The sequence below is a fragment of the Capricornis sumatraensis genome, chromosome 6 (genome assembly GCF_032405125.1).
Source record: "Capricornis sumatraensis isolate serow.1 chromosome 6, serow.2, whole genome shotgun sequence".
NCBI lineage: Eukaryota > Metazoa > Chordata > Mammalia > Artiodactyla > Bovidae > Capricornis > Capricornis sumatraensis.
The window spans coordinates 110,437,314-110,463,213 of NC_091074.1; the positions used below are offsets into that span (position 1 = coordinate 110,437,314).

At 41.9% G+C, this 25,900-nt stretch overlaps 1 protein-coding gene across 1 annotated transcript in view; it reads right to left on the minus strand.

Annotated features, from left to right (window-relative positions):
- Positions 1-25,900, minus strand: part of SUSD1 (sushi domain containing 1) — a 109,369-nt gene that overhangs the window by 74,784 nt on the left and 8,685 nt on the right. Inside the window, exons 5-6 of the mRNA XM_068973655.1 lie at positions 16,996-17,148; positions 15,975-16,154 (exon numbers count right to left, since the gene is read on the minus strand). Coding sequence (XP_068829756.1) covers positions 15,975-16,154; positions 16,996-17,148 — 333 coding nt within the window. The remainder of the gene's footprint in view (positions 1-15,974; positions 16,155-16,995; positions 17,149-25,900) is intronic.

Below are 25,900 nucleotides of genomic sequence, written 5' to 3' on the forward strand. Positions count from 1 at the left end.
TACAGAGAACAATCTGAAGGACAAGGATTACGACATTGCCGTTTTAGACCCAGCCAAACTCTGCCTCATAGAAGAATAAAAGAGTCACTTTCAGGTATTTTACGATTCTTAAAAAATCTACGTGTGTAACTCTTCTGGGAAAAAATTCAAAAATAACTCCAACCCAATAACAAAAGTGAATCAGAATAAATACCCTAAGAAAAGAGAAGGATGGGCCTTTAGAAGAAACACAAGAATGAAACAAGCTGGATGTACAGATAAGTCTTCATAATCATTCAAGTGTGATGTAGAGCTTGACAGACCTAGCAGTAAAGAGTTACTCTCTGGTCACTGCAGATACAAATCCTGAGCAGTTATGGGACCAGAATGAGGTGCTCATTAAAGAAAGCCTCCAACCCTGTCCACCTCTCAATCCCCATGTTTGCCCGCAGAGATTTGTTCCCTTCTCATACGTGTTGGCCCGACACAAGACCTCTTGGCCCTCAGCTTATCTTCCCAACATCAGATCTTTCAGCCTGCATACTGGCCCCAAACATTCCAAGATGCTAGTATATTTGTGTGTACATGAGCAACCAACTGAACAGATGGTTAATGTTTCCTAAGACTGCCCAGCCACTGTTGACATCTAAAACAGCCAGTTCAAGACAGGGTTCAGTTACAGCAGAAAATTAGAGGGATCATCAGTGAATAAATTGAGGGTATAGATTTATGTAGGTCTATGGGCGTCCCTGGTGGCTCAAACAGTAAAGAATCTGCCTGCAATGCAGGAGACCCACGTTCAATCCCTGGGTCAGGAAGATCCCTGAAGGAGGCCATGGCAACCCACTCCTGTGTTCTTGACTGGAAAATCTCATGGACAGGACTTAGCAACTGAGCACAGCATATGGATAATAAAGGTATAAAAGTATAGAAAAAAATTAAATTGACTTTCATCTTGGACATGACCAAGAATAATGGAAGGTACGGTGGCTTTAGTTGGGACTACGAGATTATTTTTTAACTGATATTAATAGATAAGAAATCAATAGCTTGGTCTCTAGGGACTCAGGTAGATGCCCAGGGATAGGCAGCTTGGACCCAACTCTGTGACTTCCCATCTCAGAGCTATTCAATTCGGACAGTCCCTTGCTACTGCTGCTGCTGCTAAGTTGCTTCAGTCGTGTTTGACTCTCTGCGACCCCACTGACGGCAGCCCGCCAAGCTCCCCCGTCCCTGAGATTCTCCAGGCAAGAATACTGCAGTGGGTTGCCATTTCCTTCTCCAATGCATGAAAGTGAAAAGTGAAAGTGAAGTCGCTCAGTTGTGTCCGACTCTTAGCGACCCCATAGACTGCAGCCCACCAGGCTCCTCCATCCATGGGATTTTCCAGGCAAGAGTACTGGAGTGGGGTGCCATTGCCTTCTCCGGGACAGTCCCTTGGCAAGAGATATTTAGAGAGGATTAAACACATGGTTCTAAACAACAGCTATACGGTCTAAATCACCTAGGGAGCTTTTGAAAAAAAATCACACAATGGAGTGTCTCTCTCTCTCTCACACACACACACATACACACACACATACCACCATCACCCAGAGACAACTCTTCTGAATGAGTAGTAGTCTGTTGGGTTCTTGGTATCCACACTTCTACTAAGCTGCAAATCTGATCTGTATGCACACTCACAGGTGAAAACCTAAATTAAACAGTGGTATGAATGGCTACCCCTTGACATCACACGCATCCCAAATGGGCCTCAAGTATCTAACATTACTACTTCACAGTAACCCTCCATAGTAGAGATTATTTTCCCCATCTTACAGGTAAAGTGACTTAACATGGTTAAATAAAACATCCAAAGTCACATGGGTAATCGTGTGACAGAAGCCGAATCCACATCCATCAGATTCCTATAACCACTGCCTCTCAGGAGCAGCTCCATCTTTGAAAATCTACAGTATACGCCTCTTTCTGTCACCTTCCACCTTGCTCACTTTCTCTCTCCTCAGATTACATGCTTCCTCCCTCAAACCTAGCAAAATCCTTCCCAATGAAGAAACTGCTCCATGACTAATAGAGGGATCCCTTCTTCCTCTGAGCTTTCGTAGCCTGTGTTCATTCATTCACTTACTCATTTATTTATTGAGCACCTAGTGTATGTTAGACAGTATGCGATACACTACAGCACTGAACAAAATGTATAAGATCACTCCTCTCAGAGAACGTAGGGATAGAATAATTAGACAAAAAAAATAATTCAACAAGGTAATTGCAGATGGTGGAAAATGTTAAGTAGGAGGAAAGATAATGTGATAGGATGGGAAAGACTTTTTACATAGAGTGGTCAGGAATGGTTTGAGCTCTCTGAGGAGGTAACATCTGAGTTAGGACCTGAAGGATGAGAATGAGCCTTCCTTGGGTTCTTCAGGACCCAAGGAAGAACATTTCAATCAAGTGAAAAGGCCAACGCAAAGACCCTGAGGTGAGAAAGTTCTTGATGTGTTCCAGAAGGGGAAATGCAGCCTGTTGGCTGGAGCACAGTCAGCAAGGAGAAGTGGCATGAGATGACAGTGCAGAGAAGAGCAGAGACGGTCACAGGGCCTTGTAAGCCTTAGGAAAGAGCTTGGAGCTTGTGAAACAGCAGCTGAGCGCCATGCGAGGGTTTTGAGCAAGGGAATGAGATAATCTGACTTAGACTTTTAAAAGACCATTTTGAATGTTGGGTAGAGAACAGGAATAAAAGGAGAGGTGGATCAGCGTCTAGAGCAGAAGTCCAACAGAGAGAGGTGAGGCCTTAGATGCACTCGAGAGGTCATGATGGAGATGGAGAGAACGGGATGGATTCCAGACGTATACAGGAAGCAAAACAAGATTCTTGGTGACAGATTAGATGTGAGAATGAGAGAAGAAGTAGAAACAAGGATAATTATTTATCTGGGTCTTCCTTGGTGGTCCAGTGATTAAGAATTCACCTGCCAATGCAGGGGATACGGGTTCAATCCCCGGTCCAGGAACTAAGATCCCACATGTCATGGGGCAACTAAGCCTGTGTGCCACAATTCCTGAGCCTGTGCTCGAGAGCCTGTGTGTCGCAACTAGTGAGTTCTGCAGGAGCAACTTCTGAAGGCCAAGGGCCCCAGAGCCCGTGCTCCACAACAAGAGAAGCCAGGGCACTATGACTAGAGAGTAGCCCCTCCTCGCTGCAACTGGAGAAAGCCCACAGGCCCACAACAAAGGCCCAGCTCAGCAGAAAAGATACTAAATAAGTAATTTGTTAAAAGAATGTTTATCCGGTTCATTTGACCTTTATTTCCTGCTTGAGGATTTAGTGGGGTTCTTTTGACTATGTCTTCCCAAATACATGAACAGTTCCTAAAGGAAAGAAGCTTTATCTTACAATCTCTTGCATCCTCACAATGCCTACTTACATCTGTATGTTTTACCTAGTAAATAATAAATAGTTGCACATTGGTCCATGGATGGAGGAGCCTGGTGGGCTGCAGTCCACGGGGTTGCTAAGAGTCGGACACGACTGAGCGACTTCACTTTCACTTTTCACTTTCACGCATTGCAGAAAGAAATGGCAACCCACTCCAGTGTTCTTGCCTGGAGAATCCCAGGGACAGGAGAGCCTGTTGGGTTGCCGTCGATGGGGTCGCACAGAGTCGGACATGACTGAATCGACTTAGCAGCAGCAGCAGCAGCAGCAGCTTGGTACTCGGAGAAGGTGATGGCACCCCACTCCAGTACCCTTGCCTGGAAAATCCCATGGATGGAGGAGCCTGGTGGGCTGCAGTCCATGGGGTCGCTAAGAGTCGGACACAACTGAGCGACTTCACTTTCACTTTCATGCATTGGAGAAAGAAATGGCAACCCACTCCAGTGGTCTTGCCTGGAGGATCCCAGGGACGGCGGAGCCTGGTGAGCTGCAGTCTATGGGGTAGCACAGAGTCGGACTGAAGTGACTTAGCAGCAGCAGCTTGCTACTACTTCATCGTTGTTCAAGATGCAATAAATATTACTTTGGGGCTTACTTTGTAGTCCAGTGGTTAAGAATCCACCTGTCAATGCAGGAGACATGGGTTCGATACCTGATCTGGGAACTAAGATTCCACATGCCTCGGGGCAACTAAGCTCACGTACCACAACTTCCGAAGCCTGCACACCCTAGAGTCCATGCTCACAGCAAGAGAAGCCCGCACACTGCAACTGAGGGAAGCCCCTGCTCTCCGCAACTAGAGAAAGCCCCAGCATGGAACCAAGGCCCAGCGCAGCCAAAAATAAAAAAAAGAAATCTTTTTCTAAATGCTATGTTGATATGACCAGAGCCCTGGAGGAAGGAAAAACACATTAGTAAATTGTAAGTACCGATAACAAGACAGGAGCACGTCACCTCTATATTTTTTTTATCTAACAGAGGTAACTCACACCTACCAAACATCAAGTAGATGAAAGCTGAGAAAAAGGCCCACAAAAACTATCATTCTTTTAACGGTGAATTCTGGGAATGCTTTTTAAACCGCAATAGTTTTAATAAAAAATTTTAATAATTTTAAAACAATAGCGTGCACCAAAATCCAACTAAACATAAAGTAGTCTCTTCCATATACACAGTCTTATTTATTTCTCATGGAAAACCCTACTGCAAGGTAAATGTCTTATTTTCATGTAGGTTACAGATACAAAAATGGAGGTCAAAGAGTTTAAGTCACATTCAAAAGTTACTTCACTATTAAAAGACAGAGCCAGTATTCAAAGCACGGTTTTTGTGATCCTGAAATCCAGGTTCATTCCATCCAGGCAGGCTCACACTGAAGGGGTTCACTCTAGGCTCTGACTTTATAGGTTAACCAAAACCTCAGAAGAAAAAGTTGCATGAAAAAGCATTTAAATCAGTCCAGAATGGTTCTATGACAATTCCCTCTACTTAACCATAGCAAGAGAGTGGCTGGAAATGGATTTCCCCTGCCACTGTACTTGCCCTGAAGCCTTCTTGGTACTGATATTTAACCCTGGGTCTGGCCCAGGTCTTGTATGGAACATAAGCCCATCGTAGATATTTGCATCATGCTGAGATGGTGGCCACTTCCACTTCTGCTCAGGCCAAATGGGACCCAGGAAAGCCAGTGGCCCCGATTAAGACATATTCAAAAATCAACCCAACAGAGGTTACAATTGATAATAAAACTAGCACTGTCACAAGGAAAGAAGCCATTTAAAAACACTTAACATCCAAAGGAAAGAAAAAACTACACTGCACAAATTTTGTGTCACATATGCATAGGGGTGTTCATTAAAGCACACATATCTCTGGGTAATTATACTGAATCTGCATCAGGAATCTAGTCATCTAATTATGAATGTGGCTGGGAATTTTTCCTTAGTATCCTATTATCTGTGATTTTATTCAAATAATCAACTTCAAAATAGGTCTTCCTGGGGGAAAACGTGTTATGCCAGTTTCAAAGATCACATTGATATTGTAACTCTGTTTCATATCTTGAAGGTAAAAATGCTTATCCACCCTTTAATATTCTACCCAAGAAAATGGTCCGGAAGGAAATTTATTTGATGAAAGGTATAGGCAATTTATGCCATCTAATCAACAACTTACTGTATCAGCAATAACTGTTGTTTATTATGCTGCTGCTGCTGCTGCTGCTAAGTCACTTCAGTCGTGTCTGACTCTGTGCGACCCCATAGATGGCAGCCCACCAGGCTCCCCCGTCCCTGGGATTCTCCAGGCAAGAACACTAGAGTGGGTTGCCATTTCCTTCTCCAATGCATGAAAGTGGAAAGTGAAAACTGAAAGTGACGTGCTTGTGACAGTGCTTGTTTTATTATGCTCAGTCGTATCCGACTACACATCAGCAAATAATGTGATTGACGATAGCAATAACAGTGTAATATAAGGCTTAATTTAAGACTGTTTTAGAGACCAATAAATACCAAGCTGAGAAAGAAAAAAAAAAAAGACCAATAATGTCCACAAATTGAGGTAGACATCTTCCCAAATGCTGAGGGAATGAATGATTGACCTATTCTACCTATTAATATTGACCCCTCCCAAAAAAGAAAAACCTTTTTCACTTTTTCCTTCCGAGAAAAATAAATCTTTCTTCTTGCCAGAAAAATAAACTACTAAATGAAAAACTATAGCTAAAGGGCAGCTACAGGGAAGAAAATGAAAGAAAATCACATTAAAGTCAATTTTCACATTTACCCAACAGTAAGTCCCTTACTGTGCCTGAGTACCAAATCAGGGACTTTCCAGGTGGCGCTAGTGGTAAAGAATCTGCCTACTATTGCAGGAAACTAAGAGACAGGGATTCAATCCCTGCGTTGGGAAGATCCCTCGGAGGAGAGCGTGGCAACCCACTCCAGTATCCTTGCCTAGAGAATCCATGGACAGAGAAGCTTTGTGGGCTACTGCTGCTAAGTCACTTCAGTCGTGTCCGACTCTGTGCGACCCCATAGACCGCAGCCCAACAGGCTCCCCTGTCCCTGGGATTCTCCAGGCAAGAACACTGGACTGGGGTGCCATTTCCTTCTCCAATGCATGAAAGTGAAAAGTGAAAGTGAAGTCGCTCAGTCGTGTCCGACCCTCAGCGACCCCATGGACTGCAGCCCTCCAGGCTTCTCCGTCCATGGGCTACAGTCCATAGCAAAGACTCAGACATGACTGAGCAACTAAGCACGCAGCATGCGGTATCAAATCAGAAGCTTTATAACACGTGGAAATTAGTGTAACATGATAGGTTGTAAGGGCCCGAACAGTCTAGGTAGGTGAATGCCAGAGTCTACACTACATTCACGCTCTAGATCAGATAATTCAGCTCTTATACCTATAATCTTCATTTGTAAAAATGTTCTCTTCCCCTCTTAACAGTAAGCTCTTTGTGAGCTATATCTATATCCTATATATTTAGAATATCCCCTAAAGTCATGTGAGCTATTAATATTATTATGAGCATTAATTTTGGTGAAGTTTAGTGGGTTCCAGCATCTTCCTGTTAACAGTTTTCAGCAGTTAGCTCTGATTTTACTGTTCTCTCAGGAGAAGGTGAAGCACACTCCACCATCTTGAACCAGAACTCTGGTGAAGTTTATATGTAAGAAATATAAATGTAGCCTTATGACAAAGTTTCACCCACTTTATGACATGTTCTGAATCTGGCCAAATATAGTTAGTTCAGGATCACTTGGGCATTAAACTACATACATATTTGATGCAGGGGTTGAAATCTTAACATTGCAATATGAGACAACTTGAATTCAGAAAATCATATCACAATCATCCAAGGGAAATGGGAGGGTTACATAATTCCATGAAGCACATTCTTATAAGCAGCTTATGAACTGCTGTCACTGAACTCATTAGTACCAAAAAGCCTACCTGCCCTTAAGATGGTAAAAGGAAAAAATTACTTTTCAGTGGATTTTGTATTCTGAAGTCCCCCATGAACTTTAACCTCAATACTTTTTCTTCAGATCATATCCACAGATCATTTGGAGGGAAAAGAAAATTTTCCATTTCACATAAAAACGCTTATTGTCAACAAATAGTGTCCACTATGGAAACAGGTAGAATCTGAACACTTCAGAAACATCAGAGGAGGTGATAGGGTAGGTAAAAGCGTGAGTGCTGGAAGGAAAATGAAAAGGTTTATCAGTATTTCTCATAGAGATCTTCCATTTGTAGGTTGAAATGGTTTTTGATGCTTTGAGGTAGCTGCATAACAATCTTTTTTCAAAAAATGACACTAAAACTGTTCTAGCTGTAAATAGAACACATGAATCAAAAACCAATAAATAAGGTAAAGTGAAAGCTAAAAAATGTTAGACTTTCCCATTTTATGGTAGGATGTTTCAGAAAGACCTAGAATTTTTGTTAGAAAAACTACCAGCCACTCCTGTCTAGATTATGACTCTCATTTTCTGATGGCAAACACCCAGCAGCTACTCTGCATCAAGCACAATGCCAAACACTTTTACTCATTATCTCCTTAAAATGTCATAATAACTCTAGGGTGACAATAATTTCTCCCCCTTCGACAGAAGGCAACCGGAGTTTGGAGAAGTTTAGAGGTGGTGATGGAACCACTGAGCAGCTTAGCCAAAACTCACACAAGCCTTTCTGATTCTAGAGTTCATGTTTCATCACCCTGAGTCTTATAACCAATGTCATCATTCATTTTGTACACTCACGTGACTCCAAACATTTGTAAGTGATATGTTTAATGGAATTTACTTGGCAAAAGGATCACACAAGAGATTTGTTGCAGGCAGCCAGTAAGTCAAGACAGTTTTTAAAGATCAATAGGGAGACTTCCTTGGTGCTCCAGTTGAGAGTCTGCCTGCCAATGCAGGGGACATGGGCTCGATCCCTGGTCCAGAAAGATGCCACGTGCTGTGGGGCAGCCAAGCCTGTGTGCCACAGCTATTGAACTGGTGCTCTAGAGCCCTCAAGCTGCAACTACGGAGCCCACACGCCACAGGTACTGAAGCCTGTGCACCCTAGGGCCTATGCTCTGCAACAGGAGAAGCCACCTCAGTGAGAAGCCTGTGCACCGCAGTGAAGAGTAGCTCCTGCTCGCTGCAACTCGAGAAAGCCTGCAGGCAGCAACGAAGATCCAGTCATAAATAAGTTAACTAATTTTTTAAATTTAAATAATTTTTTTTAAAAATTGGCTTCCCTGGTGGATCAGACAGTCAAGAATCTGCCTGCAATGTGGGAGACCTGGGTTCAATCCCTGGGTTGGGAAGATCCCTTGGAGGAGGGGATGGCTATCCACTCCGTATTCTTGTCTGGAGAATTCCATGGAGAGAGGAGCCTGGCAGGCTACAGTCCATGAGGTTGCAAAGAGTCGAACACGACTGAGTGACTAACACTACTTTACAAAAAAATAAATTAAAAAAAAAAAAAGATCATTATGTAGTGAGCTCCCAGAAAATCAGTTTCAAAGGAGCAAAAACTCCCATCACCAGGAACACAGATGCTAAACACAAAGTAAGTGTGTGACCACGCCCTCCTTTCTCACCCAGGTAGAGACATCAGGAGCTGAACTCAGTGCTCTTCCCTGCTAAGTCTGGGTGTGGTCCCAGAATCCTCACACACTACTAAAAATTCAGACAGCAGTGCAATGAAACTTGTCCGCCACTCCTCCCCTGAATGCACTCATTTGTATTCCAACTTATGCCAAAGCTTTTTCAAACCCTCCCCAACTGTTTAAAGATGAGATGGGGCTCCACGAAGAAAATCTTAAAAGATGAAGAGTTGACTCAGCAACAACACACATCCCTCTGGGTGGGTTCAAAACCACACTGGGAAGGAAGGTAAGTTTGCCCCAGTGTCTCTCCTTCTAGAGCCCTCCAGCCTTTCACCATTGCCTCCCACCTCCAGGGCTCACAAAGGCTTGCTTCTATACGGAATTTGCCTTCTGGAAAGGTGCTTTGGGTTTTCAACTTGATATCTAAGCTGGTGACATAAGGTAAGTCGCTTCCTTGCTCTGGTTCTTAATGGGAAATGATACCCATTATTGGTTGTAAATGGAATATTTATGAAATGGGAAATAAAGCCAAACTAGTTCCCTTATGGTTCAGCTGGTAAATAATCTGCCTACAATGTGGGAGACCTGGGTTCAATCCCTGGGTTAGGAAGATCCCCTGGAGCAGGGAAATGCTACCCACTCCAGTATTCTGGCCTGGAGAATTCAACGGACCATGGGGTTATAGTCCATGGGGTCACAAAGAGTTGGACATGACTGAGCGACTTTCACTAAAAAAGAACAGTAACCACCTCAGAAGGCATTTCTAAAAAGCAAACCAAACAATGTTTAAGGAAAACCTTGTAAACCTTCAAGCTTCAGCTCTGCTATTAGTAGACTTGAGAAACCATGTCCCACCTTTGTTAACCAACTCAAAGAAGAAACCCTGCCTCAGCAATCAGCCCACAGGATTGTGCCATCCATCCTGGAGGGCCGCATGTGTGGAGATGGGGAAACCAAGAGTCAGCCCCAGAGCCTTGTTTGTGGGTTATCAAAACACAGAAATGTCATGCCAGGTGAGAAGCAGGCCTGAAGGTGCAGAAGACAGAGTAAGAAGGTGTGGAATCAGGAAAAGAGGAGACCAGGCTTTCAGCAAGGCTCGGCCACAGGATAAGCCGGGACGCAGTTCAGAAGTCAAGTCCACTATGCCTGCCATCATCTCTGCCACCTTTTGGGGGAGGTTTGGGGTGCTTCTACAGGGCTTAGGTATGCCAGGCACTGTGCCAGGAGGCGGAGAGACGATACTGAAGAAGATGCGTGCTTGATGTCCCCCCAGACTGATTTTTCACCAGTCTGTCCCATAAAAATAATAATAAGCAACACACATCCTAAGCAAGAGGATGTCAGAGATGACATCAAAGCTGAAATTTGAAAGATGAAAAGGAGCTTGCTGTGCAAAAAGTACATAGCCTCCCTCAACAGATGAATGAAGAAATAAAATGTGGTGTATACATACAACAGAAAATTATTCAGCCTGAAAAAGGAATGATGTTCTTCGAAAGGTACAAACTCCCAGTTATAAAAGAAATAAGTACTTGGCATGAAATGTACAAAGTGATAAATTGACACTGCTATACATTATATAAGAAAATTGTTGAGAGTAAATCCGAAAAGTTCTCATCACAAGGAAAAAGGCTATCATTTTTCTATTTCTTGTTTTTAAATGGAAACATCCAGTGTGTAGCTTCTAAGTATTCATTTAGCTGACCTGTGAGATCTTAGTTTTCCCATGAGAGCTCAAACCTGGGCTGCCTGTGGTGGAAGTGCAGAGTCCTAACCATTGGACCACCAGGGACTTGCCCGCATTTTCTCTTTTTTTAATGTTGTATCTGTGTGTGACGATGAATCAGCACTAAATTCACAGTGATAATCATTTCATGATATGGTGTATGTAAGTCAAATCATTATGCTGCACACCCTAAATTTATACAGTGATGCATGTTAATCACCTCTCAATGAAACTAAAAGGGAAAAAAACAAATGAAGTTTTATACATGCTGTAACATGGATGAACCTTGAAAATATTATGTTAAGTCAAGTAAGCCAGACATAAAAAGACAAGTCTTGTATGAGTCCACACATACGAGGTAACTATAATACAAATTCACAGGGACAGAAAGTAGAAGAGCGAGAAGGAATGGGGGATTCTTTTTTAATGGGTACAGAGCTTCTGTTTTGTATGGTGCAAATGGACAGCAGTGATTCACGCAACACTGTGAATACACTTTATGCTACTGAACTGTACATTTATAGATGGCTTATAAATGGCTAAAACGGTGAACTTTATACTATGTGTGGTCTACCACAATAACAATGTTTTAAAGCAGATTGGCAATTATTTCAAGTAGAGAGAAAAGGCCTTGAAGCTGATAAGAGACATACTGGTTGGGAGAGAATATTGGGAGACGTAACCTGTACAGAAACACAAAAGGACCTGACCCATGTTGGCTTCAAAATCCATGGTTATGGAACTTCCCTGGTGGTCCAGCGGCTAAGACTCTGCGCTCCCAGTACAAGGAGCCTGGGTTCGATCCCCAGTCAGGGAACTAGATCCTGCATGCCACAACTAAGAACCCATACAGCCAAACAGATAAACAAATATTTACCCATGGTTAGGAGTTAGGATCTGACTCTAGGTGCAGTGGCCGTTTCACTGTTTTTAGAGGAGTTTTAAGCAAGAAGCAAGCATAGAAGTGGATTCTTAAGGGACTGTTCAGTACCAGACACACTCTGGTGAGAACTCCCAGCCTGAAGATAAAGCCCCCAAAATGATGGGAACAAACCTGGATGGTCCCAGAACCCTCAACTGGCCCACCTACACTGCTAACCACTGTCACTACCCAAAAGGAAGAATGCAAATGCCACCTCATCCTTGACCCACCCATCTCTCCATCTGAACTCTCTAAGGTTTTACCCATTTTTCTTACATGATACTTGAGAATTCACTCTTATAGAACAGTTCATGGTGTATCTGGTTTTTCTCCTTCCAGACTCCAGACTTGCCTAGTCACAGGATCTATCAGGTATAGCATCAGAGCTGGACTCTGGATTTGTTGCTAATGATAATGTGGTTAAAGTGATTCCCTCACCTTGCTCTTGGCTTGGCTGAATTTTTTAAAACTCAAATTCTTTAAGCTGTCACTTACAACTGGCACCTTTTCTGAAAATTAAAAAAAAATAATAGTAATAGCAAAATAAGAGCTATGACAAACCTAGACAGCCTATTAAAAAGCAGAGACATCACTTTGCCAACGAAGGTCTGTCCAGTCAAAGCTATGGTTTTACCAGTAGTTGTGTACAGGTGTCAAGAGTTGGACCAGAAAGAAGGCTGAGCACTGAAGAATTGATACTTTAGGACTGTGGTGCTGAGAAGACTCTTAAAAATCCTTTGGACAGCAAGGAGATCAAATCAGTCAATCCTAAGGGAAATCAACCCCAAATATTTGCTGGAAGGACTAATGCTGAAGCTGAAGCTCTAATACCTTGGCCACCTGATATGAAGAGCCGACTCACTGGAAAAGACCTTGATGCTGGGAAAGATGGAGGGCAGGAGAAGGGGGCAATAAAGGATGAAGTGGTTGGATGGCATCACCAACTCAACGGACATGAATTTAGCAAACTCTGGGAGACAGTGAAGGACAGGGAAGCCTGACGTGCTGCAGTCCATGGGGTGGCAAAGAGCCAGACATGACTTAGAAACTGAACAACAAAGGAAATGCAAGCTAGAGATTGTCTTCTCCAGAGAGATGCTGGAAATGTGTGATGCACGTTTCCACAAAGTCTTACCTATTTTGGAAGGTGTCATCTTCCCTTCCATCATCCACTTCTGAGGCCTGCTTGAACAGGGAATTTATGTCACAGCCTCCCTCCATCCCCCCTCACCAAAGCAGCAGCAGAGCCTCCAGTAATTGGGAGAAGGCAAACAGCAGGATCCGCCAACTGTGCCTTCTCTGGTGGGGAAGTCCATCCTCAGACACACACGCTGCCATCTGGACCACACAGCTGCTCCTTTCCTAAGTACCTGCTCTTCAGCATCCAAGTTCACAGTTTGCTAGTGTTTTCAGCGGAATTCCCAATTCCTGCGGCTTCACAACGCTCAACTAAAAATACAGTGCCGGCTGGCACAGGGCCCAGATTCTGGAGCCCCAAAGACGACTGAAGAAGGATAAATATGAAGGCGCGAGCTTAGAGAGAAAGCGCAGCAGGGAGAAGCCGGTGGCCATGTGGTGACACGGGGGAGGGTGTCAGCAAGCACAGGGAACAGTTATAACCGGAGGGAAGAAAGACATGAAGACCTGCTAAGTGACAGTTCTTTGGGGAATGGAACAAGCACTCTTCTCTAAATTAACTTTCTCCATTCTCAGTTCAATAATCTGGATGACGACTGATTTTCAAAGTAATATGAATTGTCTTATATGAAGTTTCTTACGTAACTCTCTAGGGAGTTCTTTGACATGCATTATGGCACATTTTAATCTCAGTTCTGTATTTTAATTGATCCACAGAAAGACAATGTGAGAACTAAAATGTACTTTTAGAATTCCTTAACCCCCAGGATGACAATTATCAGAATGCGATCAGAGCCTGAATCGCAAATCGGAATATCAAAAGGATTAACTTAGCCAAGCCCATCACTGAGGTGTCTCAGATACACAATAACTTCCATGACAATTGCTTTATTTTCTTTTTTCCAAAATGGAAACAACTTTGTTACTTTGTCTAATACGTAAAAAAAAAATTCCTTCAATAACATTTTCGGGGTTTGTTTTGCTTTGTTTTTGCTGCACCCTATGGCATCCAGGGGGCATTCCTGGTGACTCAGACAGTAAAGAACTCGCCTGCAATGTGGGAGACCTGGGTTTGATCCCTGGGTTGGAAAGATCCCCTGGAGGATGGCATGGCAACCCACTCCAGTATTCTTGCCTGGAGAATGCCCATTGACAGAGGAGACTGGAGGGCTACAGTCCATGGGGTCACACAGAGTTGGACAGGACTGAGCAACTAAGCACAGCAGCATGGAATACAGGAGCTTGGTTCGCCCACCAGGGACCAAACCCATGCCCGTTGCAGTGGAAGTGAGGAATCCTAACCACTGGATCACCAGGGAATTCCTCTGCACAGTTCACGTTTTAATGCATAGCTTTCTAAACTTTTTCATAAACGTGTATATGTGAAAATTTTCAAAATTAAGGGCATATTATTCATATAGTTTGTAATTCAGTAATATACTGTTAATATACCTATGTCAGTAAACATTCTTTTCAACGTATTAGCTACAGAATAGTCCATCTCATGTATATGCTATGATTTATTTGACTAATTTCTTTCTTTATCGATAGACATTTGAAACTGTCTCCAATATTTCAGTAGTATAACACATATAACTACAGGAAATCAAAAAGTAAGTGCGTATAAAGTAAGTGAGTGCCTTACCCTTCTCTCTGCAAATAAATTTGAAATTGATGATGTTTTTAAGAACATGTAAATTACCAAAATGAATGTCAAAAGGAATAGGAAACTTAAACAGGACCAGTAAGTATTCATTTTCTTTTTTAATATCCCAAGGACTACCTCTCCCCAAGTACCACATCCAGATGGTTTTCCAGGTGAAATCTTCAAAAATCCTGTTTATTGTATTCCAGAGAATACAGAAAGAAGGAAATGCTTTCACTTTCTTTTCTCAAAATTTAGAATAACATTAATAACTATACCACCAAAGATAGCATAGAAAAGAAAATAGACCAATCTTACTTATGAATATCAATGCAAGAATTTTAGATATAATTTCAGAAATATAATCCAGACTGAAAAAATAAAATACCAAAGACCCAGAAGAATCCATTCCAGCAACTAGTATTGATCATTATTAGGAAATTTAATAATATAAACCAACATATAACTGGTTGAAAGGAGAAAAGTATACATGATCACCTTAATACATGCTTGGACTTCCCTGGTGGCTCAGATGGTAAAGCGTCTGTCTACAATGCAGGAGACCCGGGTTCGATCCCTGGGTTGGAAGATCCCCTGGAGAAGGAAATGGCAATCCACTCCAGGACTATTGCCTGGAAAATCCCATGGACAGAGGAGCCTGGTAGGCTACAGCCCATGGGGTCGCAAAGAGTCGGACACGACTGAGCAACTTCACTTTCACTTTCACTTTAATACATGCTTAAAAGACACGATAAAAATGATACAAATCCCAGTAAAAAATGGAAATAGATGAATACTTCCTTAATATCATGTATATATAGCCAAAAACTGGTAAAATGATGAAGACAAAAGTAGAAAACAAACCAGAAGCCAACAGCATCACAAAAACAGGAGTATACCAGAATGATAAAGCATACAACCTCAGAAACTAGAATTTTGAGTTCAAATGTCAGCTCTATCACTAGTTCAATAACCTCAAACAAATTACTTAACTTTTCCATGCCTCAGTTTTTCCATCTGTAAAGTGCGATAATAATAGCACACATTCATAGGGATATTGTAAGGACTGAATGAGTGCTTAGAACAGAACTTAGCACATAGCTCTCTATCAGTGTACATAAAAACATAACTAGATGTCGGTAACATCAGAAAGCCAGAATCATGACTGATTATGAAATACTCAAACTACTCCCATGAAAGTCAGGAATAAGGAAAGAAAGTTCAAAGTCAATACTAATACTTAAACTTTTGCTCTGAAAACACTAACTAAGTGGTCAGTTAAGAGAAAAACATGACTATTATAAACATGGGAAAATGAAAGATGGAATTATCATCATTAGCAGATGATATTATTCCTTTAAATACCAAGAGAATCAACTGAAAACCTAGTAGAAACAACAAGAAATTATTGGATTTATTTACTTCATTCATTATCCCAAAAAGAGATTTAGAGAGAAATAGGAAAACAGCCTCCAGATGCTGTAAGCTGGGAAGCTGGACCTTCGGAAAACTCACCTTGGCAGTTTAATTTGGGGGAGTCCCATGTGCCCATGGCCGTGCAGCTGGAAACTGTATCTTCTGAGTCACTGAAGAATCCTTCTTTGCAAGCATAATGAACCTGACTGCCAAGCCTAGAGGTATAATTTCCTATGATATAGCCACCTGGAATCTCAGGAGGGGTCCCACAGTCTATTTCTGAAAATAAATTAATGTCAAACTTGTTACTATATGAATGTATATTTTCAAAATACATAATCTCTTTCCATCTTTATTTTATCCTCTCTTCCCTTACATACACACACGCGAGTCATATTTTAAAATAGACTGACTCATTTCTACAAGACTTCTGGGCACGTTTCCAATGAGTGTCTCTATTCAGTCGTCTGGTCTTCCACAAGTAACAGCACAAAACTGAAAGGATCTGGCAATCAACTCGCACTAATTTACACTAACTGAAGATAAGCCTGCGGGCTTCCCTGGTGACTCAGGGGTAAAGAACCCACCGGCCAATTCAGGAGACGTGAGTTCGATCCCTGATTTGGGAAGATCCCCTGAAGAAGGAAATGGTAACCCACTCCAGTATCCTTGTGTGGGAAATGCCAGGGACAGGAGGCTGGTGGGCTACAGTCAACGGGGTTACACAAAAGTCAGACATGACTTAGGGACTAAACAACAATGAAGAGAAGCCTAGCCCAACAAAGTATAACTTTCGTTTTGCACAATATCCTAAAATATATAAGCCTTTATAACTTCCTTGGTAACTTTTGAGATGCTGGTCCTTACCAGATTAGCTGTGTTTACTATCTAATATAATGGTTAATATCTGAATATCTATTGACTACAAAAATCCCTAAAGTTTTTTTAACTTTAATATAGCCCCCTCTATCATGACTTATTTAATTTTATAGGTTATAAATATGCAAAACACAAATTCCCACCAACATCCTCAACACAGACCCATTGACTTAGGCTCAGAGCAGGAGAGTCATCAATAGACTCTCACCTTCAGATGCTGCATTCTTTGCCAGGAACCCACCTGTGCATGACGTGGCATCTCTGGTCGGATGGAAAGGCACAGGTCCACCTTTTGGCAAGTATCCATCCATACAGTAGCATTCATAGCTCCCACGAGTGTTCACACACCGCCCTCCGTGCCTGCATCGGCTGGAAACCTCACACTCATCTATGTCTTGAGACCCATACAAGAAGGGAGAGAAAAACAAAAAGGAGAAAAGGGTTGGACATTGTGATAGCCATTTCTTCTTTGTGCTGAGGGATTTAACTTTTCGTTTTGTATTGGGGTTAAGCCAATTACCAGTGTTGCAATAGTTTCAAGTGAACAGAGAAGGAACTCGCCCATACATATACTCGTATCCATTCTCCCCCAAACTCCCCTCCCATCCAGGCTGCCACATACACTGAGCAGAGTTCCCTGTACAATACAGTAGGTCCTTGTTGGTTACCCACTTTAAAAACAGCAGTGTGTACATGTCTATCCCAAACTCCCAAACTATCCCCTTCCCTACCCCCCAGCAACCATAAGGTTATTCTGAAAGTTTGTGAGTCTCTGTTTTATAAGTTCATTTATACCATTTTTTTAGATTCCACATATTCAGGATGTTGTGTGCTATTTCTCCTTTTCTGTCTGACTTACTTCACTCAGTGTGACAATCTCCAGGTCCACCCACGTTGCTGCAAATTATTTTGTTCTTTTTAACGTCTGAGTAATATTCCGTTGTATAAACATGGCACATCTTCTTTATCCATTCTTCCTGATAGCCACTTCTCACATTCTCAATCTACACTTTTAAGTAGATGCATTTGTTTGTAACTGTATCACAAATTTGTTGTACTCCTTAAGAGTCCTTCTCCTGTGTCCATATCATAGGCACCAACAGGTGCTCAATAAATATTTGTCAATGTGTTCTGAAAATTTATAAAAGCCAACAACTGTTACCAACTCTCTTGACAAACCAACAAAATGAACCTGAATAAGTATGGTAAAAAATTAAATTACTATAAAACAAGGCTGGCATCAACTTTATGTTAAAATATCTGAAGAATTCCTAATACAAACAGCTTAGACCAGAGTGAAAATTGTTTCATGAGCATAAGGCAAGAAGAAAAGAAGCTACTTAGAAGGGTCTCACTAATTTTACCAAGACCAGAAGTGCTTAAAACAGCCTTCAAGAAGGATAAGACATGTTTCTTAGCAGACTTTTCCCTTTGACTGAAGATTGCCAGTGGTAGCAGGTGCAGGAGTAAAAACCACACAATCATTCAGAGGCTGAAAAAAAGAAATCTTTCTGCAAGTTAGCAGTTTTTCCCCTCCAACTTGGCTTACTGAACGAAATTTAAAGCTTTAGAAACTCCATCAGAGCCACAGAGACACCTATTTCACTTAGAGAAAGAAAAGTACCATAAGTAAAAGGGGACTTTTTCCAGGACATTTGCAAGAACTATCAGGGGGACAGAGGACAGAAGGGGCAGTGTGACTGAAGAAAGTCTGATTGTTCCCAGACTCTGGGATTTCAAAGACCTGTAATTTTGGAAGAACTGATATTGCTGTTGATGGTGTTGTTGTTGTTCAATTATTAAGTCCTGTCCAACTCTTTGCAACCCCGTGGACTTCTAGGCTCCTCTGTCTTCCACTATCTCTCAAAGTTTGCTCAAATTTATGTCCATTGAGGCAATGATGCTATCTAATCATCTCATCCTCTGTCGCCCCCTTCTCTTTTTGCCTTCAGTCTTTCCCATCATCAGAGTCTTTTCCAATGAGTCAGCTCTTTACATCCGGTGGCCAAAGTACTGGAGCATCAGCTTCAGCATCAGTCCTCCCAATGAATATTCAGGACTGATTTCCTTTAGAATTGACTGACTTGATCTCCTTGTAGTCTAAGGAACTCTCAAGAGTCTTCTCCAGCACCACAATTCAAAAGCATCAATTCTTTAGCACTCAGCCTTTTTCATGGTCCAATTCCCACATCCATACATGAACTACTGGAAAAACCATAGCTTTGACTAGACGGACCTTTGTCAGCAAAGTGATATCTCTGCTTTTTAATATATTGTCTAGGTTTGTCATAGCTTTTCTTCCCCAGGAGTAAAATTCTTTTAATTTCATGATTGCAGTCACTGTATGCAATAATTTGGGAGCCCAAGAAAATAAAATCTTTCACTGCTTCCACTTTTTCCCTTTCTATTTATCATGAAGTGATGGGACCGGCTACCATGATCTTAGTTTTTGAATACTGAGTTTTAAGCCAGCTTTTTCACTTTTCTCTTTCGCCCTCATCAAGTGGCTCTTTAATTCCTCTTCTCTTTGCACCATTAGAGTTGGTATCATCTGCATATCTGATGTTGTTGATATTTCTCCTGGCAATCTTGATTCCAGCTTGTGCTTCATCCAGCCTGGCATTTTGCATGATGTACTCTGCATATAAGTTAAATAAGCAGGGTGACAATATACAGCCTTGTCACACTCCTTTCCCAATTTTGAAGCACTCAGTTGTTCCATGTAAGGTTCTAACTGTTGCTTCTTGACCCACATACAAGTTTCTCAGAAGACAGGTAAGGTGGTCTGGTATTCCCATCTCTTTAAGAATTTTCCACTTTGTTGTGTTCCACATAGTCAAAGACTTTAGTGTAATCAATGAAGAAGAAGTAGATATTTTTCTGGAATTCCCTTGTTTTCTTTATGATCCAACAAATGTTGGCAATCCGGTCTCTGGTTCCTCTGCCTTTTCTAAACTCAGCTTGTACATCTGGAAATTCTAAGTTCACTGCTGAAGCCTCCCTTGAAGGATTTTGAGCATATCCTCGCTAACATATAAAATAAGTGCAACTGCAGTTTGAGCATTCTTTGGCATTGCCCTTCCTTGGGACTGGAATGAAAACTGACCTTTTCCAGTCCTGTGGACACTGCTGAGTTTTCCAAATTTGCTGGCATATTGAGTGCAGCACTTTCACAGCATCATCTTTTTGGATTTGAAATAGCTCACCTGGAATTCTGTCACCTCCACTAGCATTGTTCATAGCGATGCTTCCTAAGGCCCACTTGACTTGACACTCCAGGATGTCTGGCTCTAGGTGAGTGACCACACTATCATGGTTATCCAGGTCACTGAGACCTTTTTTGTACAGTTTTCTGTGTTCTTACCACCTCCTCTTAATCTTACCATTTTTGTCCTTTATCATGCCCATCCCTGCACAAAATGTTCCCTTGATATCTCCAATTTTCTTGAAGAGATCTCTAGTCTTTCCCATTCTATTGTTTTTCTCTATTTCTTTGCATGGTTCACTTAAGGCCTTCTCATCTCTCCTTGCTGTCCTCTGGAACTCTGAATTCAGTTGGGTATTATCGTCCCCTTTCTCCTTTACCTTTTGCTTCTCTTCTTCCCTCAGCTATTTGTAAAATCTTCTCAGACAACCACTTTGCCTTCTTGCATTTCTTTTCTTTGACCAATATTCTAATTTTCCAGTAAAGTCTTTTTTTTCCTCAAAAAAACTAACACTATCATTTCATTTAAAAAATAAAAAAGAATGTTTTAACAATGCCCCTGCCCAAAAGGAAGAATATAATCTCAGAATCCTTTCATATTTTTGTTTAGTGATTTTATTAAAATTCACTATAGTCTTTATACTGGTTTGTTTGGTTTGGGGTTTTGGGCCAAGGAATACCTGCCTCGTTGCTAGCTGGTTGTTGTCTGGGAAACAGTAATTCATTCAGTTGCTGGAGGAGACCCAAGGGACCAATTCTGATCAACCTACATCTTTGGGAAACTCTGTGGGAAATGCACTCCAAAGATGGCTGTCAACAACTCTTCCCCTTCCTTTCTTGCCTCTCTTCCCATCAAGAATGGAATCCATTTCCCCTCCTCTTGAGCCGCTCTTGAGACTGGCTTTGTCCAATGGAACTTGGCAGAAGCAACATGGCGCCTGCTCTGGACATCGCCTTAGGCGACGCCTGGCAGCTTCCTCTCTCCCTCAGCTGGAATCCAGTGTCCACGCTACAGAAAACTCAGGCTGCGGTGCTTGGGAGACAGGCCAGTCAGAGAGGCCCTAAGGACGAGATACTGCGTGAAGGAGAACTAAGGTAGCCTGCTTGACAGCTAGAATCAAGGTCCAGGTGACGCTGGTGGTAAAGAATCCGCCTGCCAACACAGGAGACCCATGAGACATGGCTAGAGCTCCTGGAGTAGGAAATGGCAACCCACTGCAGTATTCTTGTCTGGAAAATTCCACGCCATGGTCAGAGGAGCCTGGAGAGCTACAGTCCATAGGGTCCAAAGAGTCGGACACAACTGCACACACACACACACTCCAACCGAGCCGTACGTGAGAGAGGCTTTCCTTCATCAGCCCAGCCTAGACCAGCCACCACTTGAATATCTGTACACAAGTGACAAAACCAGCTAGCCACAGAACTGTAGCAAATAATAAATTGTTGTTTTAAACCACTAAATTTGGGGGGCATTGTGGGGTGGGAGGAGTAGAGTTAACTAAGACACTCCTGACATAGGAAGAGATGCTGAAATCCAAATAAGGTGAAGAAGATACTGTATTAAAGAAAAAGGGAATTTCTGAGGGGAAAAAAAATGAAGTCTTGGAAATTAAAAGCAAAATACGAATGCCAAAAATAAAAGCTCAATAGAGGCACTGAAAATAAATGCACAAATTTCAACTCAAGGAATTCTCCAAAACACATAGAAAAATTAATTATCTAAGATAGAAATTATGGGACAAAAAAATAATATGAGAACAGACCCCAAACATTCAATATCTATTTAAAAGGAATTACAGAAGAAAATGGAGTGAATATATAAAAATTTAATGTCAAAAAAAAAAACGCTCCAGTTTTGTATTCAAATAAAAAATAGCCTTTTAAGGTGACAGGCATGAATGTTGAAAAATGAGTCATTCTGGGTTTCAAGGAAGAAGAGAAAAATCTATAAACCTCCTGAGAGAAGGGAATAGTAATTTATGAGGAAAAGAGAAGCAACCTGACCCAGGACTTCTTGTCTGAAACACTAAATGCCAGATAGCACAGGAGTAATATGTACAGAGTTCTAAGGAAAGCAGAGCAAAACATCGTGCTATATTTAAGGAAGGGAATGACATTTTAGAACATGAATGATCTCAAGAACCACACTACTGACCAAAAAAAAAAAATCAGAATAAATATTGTCAAGAAAGGAGAAGACATCATAAAACACAACAAAGGGTGGCGAGAAGTGAAACCAGTCAAACAAACATTGCTTTTTGCTCTTTCTTCTACAGTGTTGTTATCTATTTTTGGCTGTGCTGGGTCTTTGTTGCTCTGTGGGCTTTTCCTCTAGTTGCAGTGAACAGGGGCTACTCTATAGCTGAGGTGTCCAGGTTCCTCATCACTGCGGCTTTTGTTGTTTCGGAGCAGGAAGCACAGGCTCTAGGGACCACGGGCTCTAGGGAGCACAGACTTCAGCAGTTGCAGCTCCCGGGCTCTAGACCACAAGCTCAATAGTTGTGGCACATGGGCTTATTTGCCTGTGGGATCTTCCCAGATCAGGGATCAAACCCATGTCTCCTGAATTGGCAGGCAGATTCAACTGAGCCACCAGGCAAACCCAACAAACATTGTTGATAACAAAATCATGGAAGTTTGGGTAACTGTTAAGAGAGGATTCTTAAAATCAATCTCAATCTAGGACAGACTTTAGAAATGATTTCAGCACTGTGTTCCTAGACTGGATCTATCATCTTAGCTTAGTAAGATTTCCGCCCCCCCCCCCCCACTGAGGAATTTGTAAAATGTGTTTATGTATACATTTTTAACACAGAAACCATTTTCCAGCCTGTCCACCTGCCCCAGATTCCTAAAAAGTAGTGAGTAGGAATAAATTAATTTTTCAGGAGCTACTAAAAATTAAAGGCCCAAGTATTATAAGGCAAAAATGCAGTGGTATGGAAAACACTTGGAGTTTCTAGATACTGATTAGCTCTGTATGAGTCACTGCAGGCATTAATCCATTTGCTTTGTGTACAGTCATTCAACAGCCTAATAACAATAATTGTTATAATGACTATTAATAACGATAACTCCTGCATGTCATCTTGTGCACGTCAAGCACTGTTCTAAACACTTTGTTACTTATTAATGATTATTTTCCACCTTATTTATTCTTCACAAAAACTCTGGGAGGTTGATGCTATTATTATCCCCATTTTACAGATGAAGTAACTGAAGCATAGAATGGTTAACATGAAGCCATGCAGGTTAAATGGTGGAAAGGCTAGAATCAGAAGCCAGGTGTCTGGCTCCTGAGACCATATCCTTAAACACTACACCACACTGTTTCTTCCTTTACAATCTAATTTTAACATCATCCAATCAATAATTCTCTGTCTTGTCCACAGAGATTGTCAGGAACATCAATTGCCTTAAGGAAGTCTAGATGTATTTACCATATATCACTGAGATGAGTACGACATGATTTTCACAGTTAATCCTCTGCTATTTCCTAATGCTCCCAAAGCATACCTTTACTAAACTGTTCTAGATCTTGACTGGATAGACATGTTAAGGTCATCACGTTAAGCTCAACAGGACAAACTCCCCACGTAGTGGTAGATTCCATTGGGTCTCCAAGGTTATAACATGTTTGCTTGTGAAGAAAAAAATGTTCTGAGCAACCGTATTAACATAGTTAACTAATCAAGGGAGAAAATTCCCTATGCCTCATTCTATATATAAGATTATTTAACTTTATCCACAGCCAGAACCATACTTTGGTAGAAAATAAAGCAAAACCGAGCAGGACACTCTGACCTCATCCCAGAGCCCTGATGTTCTGTATTTAAAATTCTTTCATGGATTTGAAAGTCAAACAGACCCAGGTTGGAGAATTGATTCTGCTACCTACTAGTTGTACTAATGTCTGTTCTTTAACCTTTCCAAACCACTTCTGTAAAATGAAGTTAATTATAGTAGGGTTTTTTGGCACAGATTAAATAAAACATGTGGAAAGCACTTAACACAGTGCCTGCTTGATCTTTGGTCCTCAACACTTGATAGCCAATTTGTGAATGGGCCTCGCCTCTCTACTGACTCAGCTCTCCCTAGAGCACAAGCCACTCCTTCATAACCCACGCCTGACCCTGACCATGAACAATGAGCGTGCACACGTACACATCCTTGCAGGGGGTTCTTGGCTAGAGGCAGGGGAGTGGCCACACGGCTTGATTTAAATGCTAGATTTCAGTTCAGTTCAGCAGCTCAGTCGTGTTTGACTCTTTGTAACTCCATGAACCTCAGCATGCCAGGCCTCCCTGTCCATCATCAACTACCAGAGTCCACCCAAACCCATGTCCATCGAGTCAATGATGCAATCCAACCATACCATCCAACCATCCCATCCTCTGTCGTCCCCTTCTCCTCCTGCCCCCAATCCCTCCCAGCATCAGGGTCTTTTCCAATCAGTCAGCTCTTCGCATGAGGTGGCCAAAGTATTGGCGTTTCAGCCTCAACATCAGTCCTTTCAATGAACACCCAGGACTGGTCTCCTGTAGGATGGACTGGTTGGATTTCCTTGCAGTCCAAGGGACTCTCAAGAGTCTTCTCCAACACCACAGTTCAAAAGCATCAATTCTTCGGTGCTCAGCTTTCTTTATAGTCCAACTCTCACATCCATACATGACCACTGAATAAACCATAGCCTTGACTAGACGGACCTTTGTTGGCAAAGTAATGTCTCTGCTTTTTAATATGCTGTCTAGGTTGGTCATAACTTTCCTTCCAAGGAGCAAGTGTCTTTTAATTTCACTGCTGCAATCGCCATCTGCAGTGATTTTGGAGCCCAGAAAAACAAAGTCAACCACTGTTTCCACCGTTTCCCCATCTATCTGCCATGAAGTGATGGGACCGGATGCTATAATCTTAGTTTTCTGAATGTTGAGTTTTAAGCCAACTTTTTCACTCTCTTCTTTCATTTAAATGCTCTAAAATAGAGGGCACAGTCCCTCCTCAAACACCAAATTCAGCTCAGAAACCTATATCTTAGGAAGCCACATTAGAGGAACATAAACACCCATTTAAGATGGGGACTGTTATTGATATTATCCAGGGTTGGCAAGGATGTGAAGAAATGAAGACCATCACGAGGGACAGCAACGCCTTTGTCCAGGCCTCCGGTATTTTGGAATGCCCTCATGCTGCAAGTGCCATAGAGCTTCTTCCTCTGGGTTGTGGCTCATCGCAAAGTTTCCAGGATCGCCAGGAGTCATTCCAGGGGCAGCCTGGGGACCAGAACGTCTGTGGGTTCTCCAGCACCAGAACTGCTGCAGCTCAGCCCTCATCTATACTCAGTGACATCCAAGGAGGCCTACCTGCAACAGCTCCTGAACTTGACTTGAACCCTGCAGAGCACAATGAACACCAAGTCCCAGGAATTTCTCAGAATTCAAGAACTGGGATTTATAATCTTCTGGTTCCAGGCAAGCACTGGATAACTGCTGATACCCCCAAACTTGCTAAAGCTTCTGCCCTACCTAAAGTCCACTGGTGTTTCTGTGAAACTGTGACTCTGCAAGAAACTCAGTGTCATCAAGAAAAGTCATCCATCAGGTTTTACAAAGTAATAAATAAAGGCCTCAAAAAAAAAAAAAAAGTAATGGGAATAACTGCCATTGGATATGGGGTTTCTTTTGAGGGTTAAAGGGAGGTTCTAAAATCGAGTAATGGAGATTGTTGCACAACTATTTTGAATTATACTGAAAACCACTGAATTGTACCCTTTAAAAGAGGGCATTTTGTGGTTTAATGAATTATACCTCAGTTTTTTTTTAAAGGGGAAGGTCACTAAATAATTACAAGAAGTAGAATAAATAGAAGCAGAGCCTAGATAAGGATTTTGTTCCAGGAAGGTCAGTTCTTCCTAAGCTGACATCTATTTGGCCCTTGCATA